The sequence below is a fragment of the Lepidochelys kempii genome, chromosome 2 (assembly GCF_965140265.1).
Source record: "Lepidochelys kempii isolate rLepKem1 chromosome 2, rLepKem1.hap2, whole genome shotgun sequence".
Taxonomy (NCBI): Eukaryota; Metazoa; Chordata; order Testudines; family Cheloniidae; genus Lepidochelys; species Lepidochelys kempii.
Genome location: NC_133257.1, coordinates 257966530 through 257982478, shown reverse-complemented (window position 1 = coordinate 257982478; position 15949 = coordinate 257966530). Strand labels below are relative to the sequence as shown.

The window sequence follows — 15949 nt, the reverse complement described above, 5'->3', positions numbered from 1 at the left end:
CAACACGTGGATTTTAACGGTTGTCAGATTTAACAAAGGAGAGCCAAAGAATGAGCTTCTGGAGACTTCTTCAAATACTCTTGTCCTAAAGTTATTTTCTCTCGGGGTGTTGTTTGAACATTTGCCCCTTTAAACCTTTCATCTTTCTCATTTCCATCTTCTGGTTCATTACATCCCTTCTATTTATGATCTGTGTAGAAATTTCCTTAAGTCTCTGCAAAATTGTTTTTCGCAAGCTTGGAATTCTTCAAAAACGGTGCTTGTTAATATTACCTTTACACACTTTTCTAATGTGCTTGGTGGTTACAGTAACTCTGTTTTTATGTTAGCTTTCCAGTTACAAATTTGACTATCTTCCTCTTTATGGTCAGACTGTTACTACTCATCCACGGATGATCTTACCATATAAGATAGATAATTCTGAAAATCTTAATCTAGGACACTCTCAGCTATAAAATACTTTCTCCCTATATTTTAAATTATAAGGTTAATTTTAAAGGAGGCTGATATTTCAAACCTTGTTTCAGAGAAAATTAAAATTTTGTTCCGATACATCTTGTCTCTGAAATCACGATACCCTGATTTAACACTGGCCCCTATTGTGTTTTAAACATGGCTTATTTGTTTTGATTTTGAGTGAGAGAAAATTGAGCCCTTCATTTATAATCTCCATTCCAAATGTTTGGACTAGCTAAAGATTCTTTGAAAACGGAACACATTATTCCTTGTACTGTGGTCCATTCAGATCTCACAAGTGAATCAGGGTCAGGCTGGGTCAATATTTGGGTGGGAGATTTCAGAGGGGCACCTAATAATAAAATTAACAGTACAACATAAGAGCAAAAGGCTCATCTTGCCACTAGCCTAACTAATGCCAGAAGGTAGCAACAGTGTCTGGAGATACCATTTTCAAATATCCGAGACTGACTTTGGCCAATTTGTAACGTACTACCAGAGCCTCTCCACCAAAGAAAGTACAAAGGTCTTATTTGCAGACCAGTCGGTTGCAGAGAATACTGTGTAGGAGGAACTCCACTGTGATCAAATGCTGACTGCGCCAGGAGAAGAGAGTAATCCAGGTGGAAAGGTAAAATCTGAAATCCATCCCACCATTAAGCCTCACTTGACATGTTCCCGAGCAAGATGTAGAAAAATTGTTTGGCATTATTCCCACAGACCCTTTTCCTCTGTAGCACGCAGCTTTACTGTAGCCCTTCATTTGTTCTAAAATGCACATTTCCAAGAGTCTGAATACCCCAAGAAATGAGTCGGTGTAGCTTAGAAGCACTGTTTGTCTGAGAGCTCAAAAGTACGCTAGACACTGCATGGAGACCTGGTCCCTTCTCCAAAGCTTACAATCTAAACACAGGGCAGGTGAGGGCAATAAGAATACAAACAAGACAAAGAAGGGAAGAGGCAGGACAAGGATTAAAAAAATAGGATTATATGTTAAGGATATCATCATGTTATACACAACTCTGGGTTTGTTTTTAAAGTGTATTAGCTCACTTAAAGAATGCAAAAGTAATTACTGAAGTGTTGTGATTAACTAGTGAGCGTGAACATGCAGGGTGCCATTATACACTGATACATTCATTTTATAGTGGAAGGTAAATCATTTTAAGAGCATGTGCATTGTGATTTATCTTTAATTTGAATTTTCAAACTCCAGAGGAATCAAGCCGCTCAATTAGCATCTCTGTCAGAAAGTAAAAGTTGAGCCAGTTTGCTCAATGGGATAGTAGTTGGAATTTTCATTAGTTTTCGTTTCTAATAATGAATAGAAATGCCATTAGTTTGTCTGCTGTTGAAGTGTGAGCATAAGTAATGCTGGTGAATAAGAAAGCAGATTTGTAGAAAACATCTATAAATATTAAATGAGCTTAGTTTTCTTTAAAGATGGAAGTAGAAAAATATCCAAGATTAATTTCATTTATGTAGAAGCTTTCATCCAACAGGGTCCCAAACTGCATATCTGTTGCTTTACTTTGCAAGCTGTCACTTTATTTAAAAAATGTTAACATTAAAAGGCAGTCATATCCAGAATGAAATGTGACAGCTATTTAAAAGAAGCAATTCTGTTGAACAACTTAGTTCAGGGAGTAAAGATACCTTATCGAGTTAAAATTGCATGAGGAATATAAGGAAGCCGAATTTAAATCACCCGAAGTGGCAATTTGGCCAAAATAAGGGGGTTAACATCTACTCTTCCAAAAACATGGTGGCATCTCTGACAACCAGAAAGGGATTAGGATCTCAGTTTTGGGTCTCATCCAAATGGCAGTGTGATAGTTCACGGAGGGCCCAGGACTGAGAGTCACCTTGTTACCCTCTGCTTCCAGTAATACCACATGTAGTATTACGTTATTATCCCAACCTCAGCCCCATTTTTTAGACTCTTGTTTCTCAATGCGGGGGTCATGACCTCCAGGGGGATTGTGGGACAAGTTTGGGGGGGGTTACGGGCTCCATCTGTTAGCCTCTGGTGGCGGGGCTGAGGATTCGTCTGTCAGCTCCCGGGGGCTTCAGCCCCTCAGTGTTAGAGCCCCACGTGGATATAAAGCAGATATTTGCGGAGTTTCGGAGCTTTAGTGACGACCAAGACTCCTATCTGGGAGCGTGCAAGCTGATTGCACACAAGCATGACCAGGGACAGCTGCTGGTGAGCCTGGTGCCCCTCTAGTGTGTAGGGCTGGGGGTGGAACAGCCACGCTGGAGGAGCTGCCCAGGCTGGGCACTGGCTCCTGCAAGCGACTGCCCAACATACTGCTGCTTTCACCGCTGTAGTCCATGGCCCTGCTGGTCTCTCTCGTTGTCGCTAGAGCCCTGCAACTCCGTGGATATCTGCTTTATAACCGTAGATACCTCTATCCACGGATATAAATTTTGTATCCGCGCAGGGCTCTACCTACCTTTTCAAATCTGGGTAAGTCCAAAGTGGGTCGCCAGCACAAAAAGGTTGAGAAACACTGTTTTAGGCTATAAATTCTTCGGGGCAGGGACTGTCCCATGTTTGTATAGCACCTAACACAGAGTGTCCCAAATCTAGTTAATTTGAATAATAATTCCCTTTTACTCTGTCTCTTCCACTTCTTTTCTGACACCTTTGAGGGTCCTAGGCATAACCATAACAGAAATTTATAACTAATAGGAAAAGGTAGTATTGTTTCCCAAATATAAAATAAAAGACTATTTGTTCATTGTTTCAACTGTAGATAGGAAAAAATACCTTATCGTTCTTGGGAATTGTTTTTCACTGTCGTGTATATTGCTTATGACTTCAACTTTCTAATGTATCGAATGCTTATGACACCTTTAATATTCTAATTGTTTTGCAGACTGTTATGTTAGTTGGGGATTGGTCCTGCTTTGAGCAGGGGGTTGGACTAGATGACCTCCTGAGGTCCCTTCCAACCCTGATATTCTGTGATTCTGTGTTGGAGTGGCTTTAAAACGGATTTTATTGTCTCGGCTTGTTAATGAAATCCAAATCAGATCAATGTAGTCCTCATTAATATTCTATTTCTTTGCCAGTAAACAACTCCAGCATTTCTTATTATATGCTACTGTGCATAAATTGAAACTGTAAGTAATAAGCCAAGCCAAGCCATGACAATGCATTTTCGGGGGATAGAGCATGGCTAGGCTGCTGAGAAATTATCTGGTTTGATTGCTATTGTGCATTTTAATATGTAGATAACAGTCAAACCAGACCAGACGTGTATGTGCATTTAGTGAATATTAACATGATTGAGGTAGTCCGTGGCTAGTCAGAAGGTTCAGTTTTGTTAAACAGCTTATAGTAACAACTGATCTTTTTTTCGTTTTTTAGTCTCCCAGAGTGAAAGAATCTTTACAGAATTCTGAGGTAAGTTGGGCCTTTTGGAAGTTGTTGCTCTTTGAATTTGACAACTCCCAATCATTGCCAATATTGCAAGGAATGTGTTCTTATTGGCCTCTAAAAATAATATCCCAGGACTTGGAAGCTAGTTCCTTCTCTAGAAGGTGAATCATTGACTACCTAGAGAGAGCCTCTTAGCACTAACCTTAACAAACCTTTATAGCAGGGGTTCTCAAACTTCGTTGCACTGCAACCCCCTTCTGACAACAAAAATTACTACATGACCCCAGGAGCGGGGACCAAAGACTGAGCCTGCCTGAACCTCATGACCACGGGCGGGGCCAAAGCTCAAACCCTACGGCCCTGAGTGTGAGGGGCCCAGGCCCAAGGGCTTCAACCCCAGTCAGGGGGCCTGTAACCTGAGTCACACCACCCAGGGCTGAAGCCCTCAGGCTTCGATCCCGGACAGTTGGGCTTGGGCTCTGGCGACCCCATTAAAATGGTTTGTGACCCACTTTGGGGTCCTGACCCACAGTTTGAGAACCGCTGCTTTATAGGGAATGTTGTTTTCAATTTAGCTTATCATGACAGAGGCTCATCTGTGTAGTGAATTAGTTGCTAAAATTAGTTGCTCTAAAAATAATATACCAGGAATATCCCTTGTGGGGATCTTCTCTGATGATTTCCTTGTCAAATAAAATCCTGAAGATTGTTACTGCTCTTCAGCTTTGAGGTTGAATCCACTATTTCAGAGTCTGTCAAGTTCTTCACATCCCTTCCCCCCAAACAAGTCAGTCAAAGGGTTTGTCTACTCTAAAAGAAAAGGAGTACTTGTGGCACCTTAGAGACTAACAAATTTATTTGAGCATAAGCTTTCGTGAGCTACAGCTTTGTCTACTCTAATTCAAAACCCGCAGCTGGCCCGTGCCAAATGATGTGGGCTCGGACTAAGAGGCTGTTTAACTGCCGTGTAGACATTTGGGCTCGGCCTGGAGCCTGGGCTCTAGGACCCTACAAGGGGGGCCCGAAAGTCTACGCTGCAGTTAAACAGCCCCTTAGCCCGAGCCCTGTGAGCCTAAGCCATCTGGCACAGGCCAGCCACATGCTTTTAATTGCAGTGTAGACATACCCAAAGTGCCCATTTTACAGGACCTGGTCTGACTTATTCTCAGCCTACAGCTAAGCCTCTGACCTAGGCCTTCAGCAGTCCTTCATAGTTGGTAGTGGAGCAAGAATTTAATGACAGTTAAAATCTTGCTTCAGAACTCTTTGCAATCTGCAAATCTTACACAAGAATGTTATTAGTGCATCTTAGATATAAGCATATGGTTGCTTTCTGATTTGGTGTGTAGATATTACTTATTTCCTTCCTGACACACATGGGATGTTAAACCGACATGTCCTGTAGAATTCTGACCAGGCTTAGCCTATCCTGTTCTAACGTCAGCTTGCAACTGAGAAATTGATCAACTATAGAGAGATTCCCTGGAGCCATCTCAGAATTGTGGTCAGAAAATTTATAATTGCAATAACTCACATTTCACCCATCCTTCTCCCCTAGAGAACTGATTAGGTTCTTTCTTTTCCATATTTTTGGTCAGCCAGAGACTAGAGCATTAAATCTATACATCCAGTCCCAAACATGCTGCTCTTACATGCTTTGAAGAGCTTGCACTCTGTTTGCGTTACCTCAAAATTGAATGCGGGACTGCGGGTCATTAAGAATGACATCTTAATACCTGGAATCATATTTCTTTTGAAGCAGATAATTATCTACAAAGATTTAATTCTTCCCTGTGTTGTGTCCCTTTCCCCTCTGAAAGGAATCACAAGCCAGTTTTAATAAAGCAATGTGAGAGGTTGACCCGATGACTTGGCAAATGAGACGTCAATAATGCTCATGTTCCAAGAAAACGGAGACTACAGCATGTGATTGTATCTTCCAGGGAGGAGCTCGGTTTGTATTACTTTGTAGCATTCAGTCCTTCTGCCATACAAGTTTCTCGTCCATAGTAATAGGGAGGATGAGCATTTCAGGAGATAATGAGGGAGAGGAGGAATCATCTTCCAGAACAAGGAGAAATTGAAGCCTCTTGACACCCACATTGATCTGACTTTGTGGTTTGAGGGGATGGAAATGTATCTGGCAGTAAACTTATCAGTTGTGCTTTGGCAAGCGGGGTCACCATGCACTTCATGCCCAGCCACCTGCTTTCAATGACATTCCTTTTCTCATTAAAACATCTTGTTTTTTGTAGCTGTTCCCACCAGCTGAACCCACAGGTCATTTACTCCATGTTCCAGCACAGACTCCGGCTCAACTACCTCAGCCAGCAGGACAGGCGTCTGCGCAACCTTCTCAAATTGCTGTCCCTCCACCCACTCCGGCTCCTGCAGCAGCTCCAGCAGCAGGGCAGGTAAGGCTAGAAACCCTTTATACACATCTCCAGTTTTGTAGGAGATCCTCCTTAAAGTATCAGTCACACTAGAATTTACTTAAGCCAGGAAAGCTGCTTATGATTTGTATTAGTGTGGTGAATTGTCCAATTGAGTAAGAGGAGTAGGCAGGCCCTAATGGCTTTGGGGTGCTTAGCTTTGCACAGTCCTGCAGGGATCTGCTGCTCCTGGGTTTTCTTTTCTCCGAACTAGTAGTGGCTTTTAGTGCTGTGCGGGGAGCGCATTCTTGAGTCTGGGGAAGGGTGAAGGAAAGAGGGGAATGCCTTGGTTGGATCAGCAGCTTCTTGTTTAAGGTGATTAAGGAGTAACATTGACAGGGCAGTCAAGCAGGTTCTGGCCAGACCTCTCAGCAGCTTCAGAGCCTCAAGGGTATGTCTATAAGGAGAAGTAGGAGGAAACTGGGAGGTGGAAGGAGGAGGTCCCCCAGTCTCTGAAAGGGATGTATGACACGTGCATTGAAAAAGCCTTCGTATTAACAAAGGCTAATAGAGAAATCAGATTTCCCTGTGGTTTTGAGTTTGAGGCTGTTTTTTTGACAGGCTCCCATTTGGTGCAGAAGAGAATTGATGTGTGTGAGGAAACCTAAAACCTTGCTAAGTAGTACAGAACTTAATTCTGTTCTGTATTGTTTTTAGTGGAAAGCCCAGCTAGGAGAGCCTACCCAGGAGGGAAAGAAGTGAATGCTGAAGGGCGGGGGTGGGGGCGGAATTTGCCAGAATAAACCATTCCAGAGATATTTGGAATATGTCTTGCAGTCGGCTGGCTTACAGTGCTGCTAAATTTGCCAGACTACTGAATGATGGTACTTCTAAATAAAATAAACTAAAGTTCATATTTGCAGTTGGGGAGAAGCATTTAATATTAACAAGACAATGTTAGCTTTGTTCTTTCTAATAGCCACATAGGGAAGAGTTTTGGCAACGCTACTAGTAAAAGTAACGCTCTGGTCTTCATTTTTTCCTAGAAACTCTTTTTAGTAGAACTCTATATAATCTCATTGCACTTAATTCGTATTTCCATTTTAAAGATAACCATTACTGACAACATACTAGTCTTAAAGAGAAATGGTACAGTTTGGAGTAGACATTCACTTAGCTGCATTAAATCATAGCTCAGAATCTTTGATGCTTTTTTAAATAGGGTCAGCATTTAGACCCGGATTTTTCAGAAAAGGTAGTGAAATTGATATCGAATGGAGTGAAATACCTCATTTCTCAGTCAAGCTGTTAATTTTTAAGTTGCTCAAAAGAGATTGATTCAGATGAAAAAAGGTCTTGGGTAGAGTTTCCATGCTTTGTCAGCCTCGTACATGGTCTGTCCTATTGCTTCAAGTTAAAATCTCTTGTGCAGCATGTGAAATACAGACCAAGATTTAGACAATGAAAGAGCAATCTATTCCATCCCCCGCCAGATTTTGATGAAACAATATATCCCTTTCCTAAAATCTATCGTCAGCAGTATAAAGATCTGGAAATGTACTACTGAAGAGCATGAAACAAATACCTAACTACAAGCAAAAATAATCAGCCATAATTCAGAAGTGAAAATGGGTAGATAAACCCCTTTTAGAACTTTTTAAAATCCATTGCGTTAGGGATCTTTGAAACAACCATACATTCAGGAATGTACGTCTAGGTAAAGGTAAATTCCCTACTAATCTATAAATCCCCCGATTTATGGTTTTATGGATTGTGGCTAAAATGTTCTAAATCGCCTAAGTCCCATTGAAAGTCAGTGGGGCTTAAGGCTCCTAAAAAACTTAGATGCTTTTGAAAATTTTTTCCTGTATCTTCAGAAAGCTGTGTAGGATATCTTGAGGCATGGGATAGAAAATCCATCCTGATTTATCAAATATCTTCTCTATCAAATATCTTAGATTCCAAACAAATCAAATTTGCCTGAAAAATTATTTGATAAATGCACTGAAAACCTCTTCTGAAGCCTCTGACCAGTTTCCAGTGTCTCTAAAAGGCAAATACCTATTCCACCATTTATTTTCTCTGGAGACAATTCCAGACAGGATTGTCTTTCTAAATATTACTGTGTAGTATAGTTCAACTGGACATGAATATTCCTCTCATTTGGGTTCTCATTGTGCTCTCAAAATTCCAATGCGTGGTTATATGCCCACACATTACATAGTATTTGATAGTTGTATGGTATTCTGTATTTATACTCAATTGTTTGTAATCTGTGTTTTGTGTTTTTAAGACTGGGGGCAAAGGGGTTAGTGATAGTTGATTTTAAAATAATCCAATCCCATTTTAGGCACCCTCTGCCGCAGCACCAGTTCAGGAGGATATAAAAGTCCCCATCAGTCTTGTGCTAAGGTTAAGGTAAGTGTGCTACTGTGCAGCTGTTGGAAAGGAAGGCAGTGTGAACGAGTGGGTAGGGCCTGGGCTGTTAAACTAGGGAGCTCTGGAATTGTAATCCTGGATTTGTCACTGAAATATTGTTTCCTTGAGTAAATTATATAACCAGTTTTCCCCATCTGTAAGATAAGTAGGTGACGTTATCCCTACCTCAGAGGGTTGCTGTGAGGATGACTGTAGAGTGTTCTAGAAGTGTCGTTATTTTCATAGATCATCATGTCTTCTCCCTTGTTGTATTGAAGGGATGGTGACCATACATGTACTCCAGTTTAGGTTCCATCCTATGCCCCCTAACTGGGACCCAAACCCAGCAATGTTTGGCCATGGGACTGGAGGGCATGAGGAAATCCAGGGGGCCCAAATTCTTTTATTCATACTCCTCCTTGCAGCTTTGCAAATTCTGTATCCTAAAAGGTATCAATCTTTGTGTGAAGCTTGCCAAACTCTGTGTAGTAGGTAAGAATGAATTATCCATTTTTCCCAGGGGTGTTCAGGGATATTAAGTTGTTTAAAACAACAAAAAAGCACTTACGGTACCTGATCTCTTGTGGACTTGCTCAGCTGTAATGGGATTCTGTGTGGGCATGCTGGGAGTGTCTCATGGAGTAGCAGCCAGCGGTCTGCACAAGTGACCTGACATCGTCGTACTGAGTGGCCTTCTGTTGTGCTTTCTTAAGCATGACTGTGTTTAGCTAACTTCATGGGGGAGGGGGGCCCTTCCTAATGTTCATTGTATAAGGAGATCAGCTTATTTAGAACGGTTTACCACTGTGTATAGTGCTCTTCTGTAGTTAGGTACAAGAAAGAGAAACCAATTATAAATACAATCTAAATTGGCAACATCAGCAGTACCATTAAAGAATATTCAACTCTCAAGTGTCTCCACAGGTCTGCCACAGACTTCCTAAGCAAGTTAGTTAATCTCTGTGCCTCAGTTCCCCATTTGCAAAATGGGGATACTTTTCCTACCCCACAAGGATGCTTCAAGGATAAATCCATTCATGTTTGCATGGTGCTCAGATACTGGAGTGTGTGTGTGTGTGTGTGTGGTAGGGAGGCGCTCATAAGTTCCTGGATAGATGGGCCTCATGTATCCTGAATATCAACAAGCACTGGCTCTGTCAAACCAATGGGGGGAAGCAAATTCCTAAGTAGATGGCCCTGCACTGAGAGCTTTCCTCCCAGATGCAAATCCAGGAACTGTCTGTGCATCCCTGTTGGATAGAGTAGCTGGTATTTAAAAATTAAGATCCAGTTATCTTTTTAAAACTGATTTTTGAATGACTCCCCTTCAACCAGAACACTGGAATCCCCAAACAATCTGAAATAAACTCTGTACAACATCTGCTTTTTCATTTTAATTTATTAAAACTATGTATTCTTACCACAGGAATTCAAAGAAAGAGCTAAATGATATTCGGTTTGAATTTACCCCAGGGAGAGGTGAGTAGTTGTGGAAATTAAATGTATTGAATTGGGGGGGGGGGTGGCTATCTTTGTGGTGGGTTTCTTGTTTCTTTTTTTCTTGGCAAAAAATTGAAATGAATGTGTGGCGATCCAAGCAAAGGTTCAGATTGAGGCCTGTGCTCGACTGGAGTGTACTTGTTCCACTCGTTAAATGTTTGAGATCCAGAGCAAACTGCCTGCATCAGACCTTCTTGGAAGTTTGGTGCTGAGGCAGTGGGGCATGCTTTTAAAGTATATCGCTCTGAGCACCAGCAATGGAGGGACTAAGATGCAGCCCTCAGGCCATGTCCAGCTCAGCGTTCTACAGTGTGGTCTACAGCCTCCAGAATACAAGTCGCAACATGTAATGCTCCAAGTGACAGGCAGCTTGGCTCAAGGTGGAACAACGTATGCTGGGATCTGCATTTTATATGGTTCTTGCCTCCATACTCAATATGATGGCATCAAGGTCTCTTGATGTTCAAGATTGGATGCTTTCTTTTTTAAAGATATGCTCTAGTTCAAAAGGAATTATTTTGGGGAAGTTCTCTGGCCTGTGTTATACAGGAGGTTAGACTAGATGATCGCAATGCTCCCTTTTGGCCTTGGAATTTATGAATCCATGAATGCAGGATTGGCAGGCTGCTGGACCAGCTCCTTCAATCCGAAAGTTCTGGGTGTCCCTACAAGACCTTTGGATAACTGAGGTGGTACAATGTAGCTAATTTTAAATAGTGTCCACCTCTTAGATTTTTGTGGGGGTGGAGGCAGATGAGGATATTTACAGAAGTTTCTAATGGCCTTAAATTTGTCTGGCCACCTGTCAATACAGGCTCAGGGTAGAAAAGCAGCAAAACTGTAATTGGTAAATATATTATAATTGCATCCTAATGTGACCATTTAGACATTTTTTCTAGCTCAGCCAGCTCAGCAAACTTTTATTGTATCATAAATTATAATCCATGCAATTTGTGCAGGTTTTAGTTGTTTGTTTTTAAGAACTACCCTTGCCAAATTTCTGATTCCCAAATCATTTGGGTTAATGAGAAACTTGATGGTCCAGTGTTGTACCTATGACTTTGTTGTTTGAGTGACCATAGTGTAAATTGTCCCAGACTAGTTGTAATGTAAACTAATAGTACTTATCTTTGTCCCCTACAGATACTGCTGATGGTGTGTCTCAAGAACTCATCTCAGCTGGGCTTGTTGATGGCAGAGATTTAGTAATAGGTAATTACAAGTGATGCTATAGTATTTCTCTGTATGAATATGTATGCTTTACAATAAACACCTTTAGTTGTATAGCATGTGGAGAATTGCCAGATCCTTACGTACTGAGTTATTCTGGGAAAGCTCACTTAGGCCCTGATTCTGTACATCATACTTGGGCAAAACTGTCATTAATTCCACTGGGAGTTTTGCCTGAGTGTGAGGATTTGAGCCCCAGAGTTCACAGAGAACTTGACCTATTTATAAGAATTGTGAAGAAAAGGTTCTGTTGACTGTAATTGTAGTACAAACTAAAATAAACAGCATCTAGGGAGTGCAGTGGATACACTTGCCTTTCACCTCCTTTCACTTCTGGAGACCATTGGCTGGTGTCCCATTTTGAAACAGGAGTAGATCGAAGTGCACTACAGAACACTTAGTAGGTTGTAGCAGGATCCACGCAGACAGCGCGCAGCAGGCTAGTGCAGGGTACATCTGCAGCCCAGCTTGCTGCGAACTAAGTGTTTGTATAGCCAAGCCTTAGATCCCCACCTCCCACAATCATTCCCTAAAAGAATACATCCTCTTAAACGGTCTAAAACTAACAACAATCTACATTGCATTAGCGCTTCTCGTCAGCTATAGTATGTCGAATTGCATTCCATAGAGACTGGTTTTGAAAAGGGGCTCACCCCAGCCTCCCTCTTAGAAGGTAGAAATGGTGCCAGCTAGCAGCTAACCTGATTTACCAATACAGTCAGGCATTTAAGACTACACCTGCATAAACAGAGGTTGCTTTTCAGAATCAAGCTATAATATTTGCACAGTTTAAAGGTGTAGATTAAACATAACTTTTTATTTTGCCTAGTTATGTGCCTGAAGATTTCATACATTAACCTGTATTTGTAAAATGTTCTAAGCTTGTACTCTGAGTAATGTTTAAAAAAGTAAGTGCCTAATGGATTTAGAATTAACTGTATTGAGTGTGTCCTAATGTAACCTGTGTGTGTGTGATTTCAGTTGCAGCTAATTTGCAGAAAATTGTGGAAGAACCCCAGGCAAACAGATCCGTCACTTTCAAACTGGTATTTATTCCTGTTCCCTTGTTAAGCAAGTTGCCATTTTTGTAAATAAAACACTGCATATGTAGTGACAAGCTTCCTGAACCCCTTCCTTACTTTCCTGAACTTTTCAATAAGAGTATTGAAATAGTGTGGTGGTGTTATCCGGATTTGAAAACCCCATGTACCCAACAAGAGTAGAAGTGTTTTGGCCAGGTAAGGGGACTTAGAGGTGCCGTGGGCTCCTTTCTGGAGGAGGAAAGGGAGGCTCCAGATGACAGGAGGTTTTTTTGAGAGGGGAGGGAGCAGAAGACAGACCAAATGAAGACAAGTTGGGAGGCTGAGGGTGTCCTTGAGCCCAAGAAGCATGGTGGCAGTGGCAGAGGAGCCCTGCAAAGAAGTAGCAAAACCCAGAATGTTTTCTTCCAGTAGGGGGTTGAAGGTGTCCCATTATAAATTTAGACCTATCTTGGGACAGGGAGTACTGTATTGTTCACCCTGGCCATAAAATGAATAGTTGTTAATGAAACTTTTTGAGCGCAGCTCTTCATAGCTGAAAAATGCTCATAGGTAAACTTCAGACACTGCCACCTGCTGAGCATAATGCAGAATTGTCCTGTACCTGCCCCTTCCCTGAACTAGACTCCCGCAGGTCAAGCTATAAATAATGTATAACGTAGTGCTATTGAATTTTTCTTTCCCATTATGTTCCCAGGCATCTGGTGTGGAAGGCTCAGATATTCCTGATGATGGCAAACTTATAGGATTTGCACAGCTCAGCATCAGCTAAACTGCAATCCCAGGAGAGGTTTCCTTACTGAAAACCTATATGTGCATATTCCTCATGCTTCTGTTGGCCTGAAAAACAAACAAAACAAAAACCACTACTGCCAAAGAATTGATCTACAGCCCACTTTCTAGGAGCTTTAAAGTTTTTTCCTAAATAGGATCACAAATCTATTCAACTTCCTGAAATTACTGATTCCGTTTACTGCTTTTGTAAACAACTCTTGTAAGTTTTTATATTTCCTTCATCTCACATGTGCAGATCCAACAATTCATTGCCTGCATGGTCATTTTATTATTGCCTTACTTAAAAAAAAAAATAAAAAAATACTACTGAGTACGAAACAGGGGTTCCACTACTCTAATCATCCAGCCTAGATGTTTGCTTACATGGGGTTTCATTTCTTTCACTTGCTGTTTTTGCACAAGTTTAAAAGGCCTTTTTTGTTTCTTTTGCTCTTGAATCTGCTTTTTCACCTTGCATCTGAAATAGCAATGGAAATGGTGATTGGTCAGCTGACGTGCTGGGGAATCTGGCTTATCTTTGGCTGTGCTTTTAAAACTCAATGGATTTGAATGATGGCACCTCAGACAGCGAGCCAAGTCTTAACAGTAAGACAGCCCAAAATGTTCTCTTTCATCACATTTCTGAGAGATTCCTTTAAACTGATATCACCTGCCCCTTTAGTAAACTGCTAATAGCCTTCCCCCAAGTCCCCCCTTTATTCCACATTAGGGCGAAGTGTGGCACTGGGACAGAACCTCTTAATTTACCCTGATCAGGTTATTGTTTAAAGTAGGTCTTTGATTCTACATCCTCAGATGTAGTCCATTCTTAAAGTAGAACTGGGAGGCTTTCCAGAAACTGACCTTTCAGGTAGATTAGTAATAGTCATTTTTACAAAGGAGAGGAAATCCATGCTGCTTGGCACTTAGAAAGCCTGCATATTGAATTATTCTTTAAAACAAATTCCTCTGGCCTGCTGAAAGAGAGTCATTCCTTATGTGCTTTGCAAACAGGTACATGTGGAACTGTCCCTGTTCTGTTTTACAGCAATAAAAGGATTGCCAGTAGATGTATACTAGGCAAGTAAGCTCTGGACCTTGTGTCCATCCTGCACTAACTGCTTGGGTTTTCAGATGTCTTCTCGACCCAAGTGTCGAAGTTTGATCCAGGAGGTCACTGAAACCATGTAACTCACATTTAGGTTTCGTTAGTATGTGGTGTTTAATTTGAATTTCTACGTAAATAATATAAATTATACTTTTAGTTTAAAAAGACACTTGTAATGCAATATGTGAATAATAAATGGTGTTGATTTTTTTCCTACTGTTTTACAGTTCGCCTTTGTATCTTCTATTGGCTTTGAAGTGTTTTATACAATTAAATTGTAAGCCTGTAATTTAACACAGAAATATGGAAATACATTCTGTTTCCATCAGTTGCATACCATTCAGAAAGGAGTGTTAAAATGGGACAACTGGGTTCAATTAGGACTTTTTTATTTCTAAGTCTTGTAATGAACAATATATATTTATATATTTTTCTCTATGAGCAGCTATGGAAGCTTCCTAAATTTTGCATGGTTTTATACTGCACTTGTTTCTTTAGCCTGTAGTTTAATATCTTCCTACTGGGACTGCCAGTTGTGCACAATCCCATCACTAAATGAGTGCAAAGGGAGGGAATGGGAGAAGAGGATGAGAGAGAGTTCGAGCAGCGTTAAAGTGCTGAGTATGAGAGCGAATAAAGGAATATAAAGCACATGACAATTTTTAATACAACAGGGTGGTTAGTTCTCATTTAAAACATGTATGAAAAGTTTTGGCACCTTTTCGTGTTGTGTGATGCAAAATACGCTCATGGCTTATCCTCTAAAGTTCTTATTGGCTTTGGAAGAGCTGGTTGTGATCTGTACATTCATGAAGGCCAGTGGGTGATACTACTCTAATTTTTAAATTTTAGACAGAATATGGAGACCAAATAGTTTTGGTACAGTATTAATTCTCTTCTGCCTGCATGCCATGAATACCTCACTGTTCATTTGTGCACTGCTGCTGAGAAATGTCAGACTCAAACTGCTCAAATGAAACAATGTAGTATCCTATTTATTAAATAATCCCTGGCCCTCCCTAATTCAGAACTAGCAGAGACAGTGTGTTTGCACTGACATTGAGGCTTCTATGTTTTTTAAATTTAAAAAAAGCAGCTAGAGTGTATTTGAGATTAGATCTCTAGACATTTTTGGTAGTCATTCAAAATTTTGCTTGGGATACTACAGTGCTAGATAATTTTGTTTCTAAGTGCCAATGCTGTTCATAAAAAATATTTTTTTTAATATGTCATTAATGGATTTGGTTTTTGGTAAATTCTGGTCTGAACCTAGGACCAGGTGGTATTTTTTAATTTAGTTGATACTCTAAGGATAATGCTACATTAATGAAACAGGATCCTCTCCACAACTTTGTTGTGTTGTAGATTATAATGACAGATGTAAAATATTCCGCCTTTTTTCTTTTGACTTTGTATTTTATTGCATGTATCTCTAATTTTTAATCAATAAAGAATAAATTGTCCATGGCCATGCATTTAGGTGCCTTTTGTTTTAAGAGTTGGGGTCTGATATTGGAAAGCTGGTATACGGGGCTGTTACAAATACCAGAATTCATGTACATAACTGAACTTTAGAAGCTCCATACCTGAGTCTCAGAGTGAAAAATTATTATGGTATCTCTACACTGGAATAAAAAACCTGCAGCACTGAGTCTCAGAGCCC

General features: G+C 40.7%; 1 protein-coding gene across 3 annotated transcripts in view; it reads left to right on the top strand.

The window, feature by feature from the left end:
• Nucleotides 1-14861, top strand: part of OXSR1 (oxidative stress responsive kinase 1) — a 117650-nt gene extending 102789 nt beyond the window's left edge. For all 3 annotated transcript variants that reach the window (XM_073334693.1, XM_073334695.1, XM_073334696.1), the window contains 7 exons: nt 3833-3868; nt 6100-6258; nt 8567-8634; nt 10061-10113; nt 11278-11346; nt 12346-12410; nt 13102-14861. In XM_073334693.1, the coding sequence (XP_073190794.1) occupies nt 3833-3868; nt 6100-6258; nt 8567-8634; nt 10061-10113; nt 11278-11346; nt 12346-12410; nt 13102-13176 (525 nt within the window). In that variant the 3' untranslated portion in view covers nt 13177-14861. The remainder of the gene's footprint in view (nt 1-3832; nt 3869-6099; nt 6259-8566; nt 8635-10060; nt 10114-11277; nt 11347-12345; nt 12411-13101) is intronic.
• Nucleotides 14862-15949: the final 1088 nt, after the last annotated feature.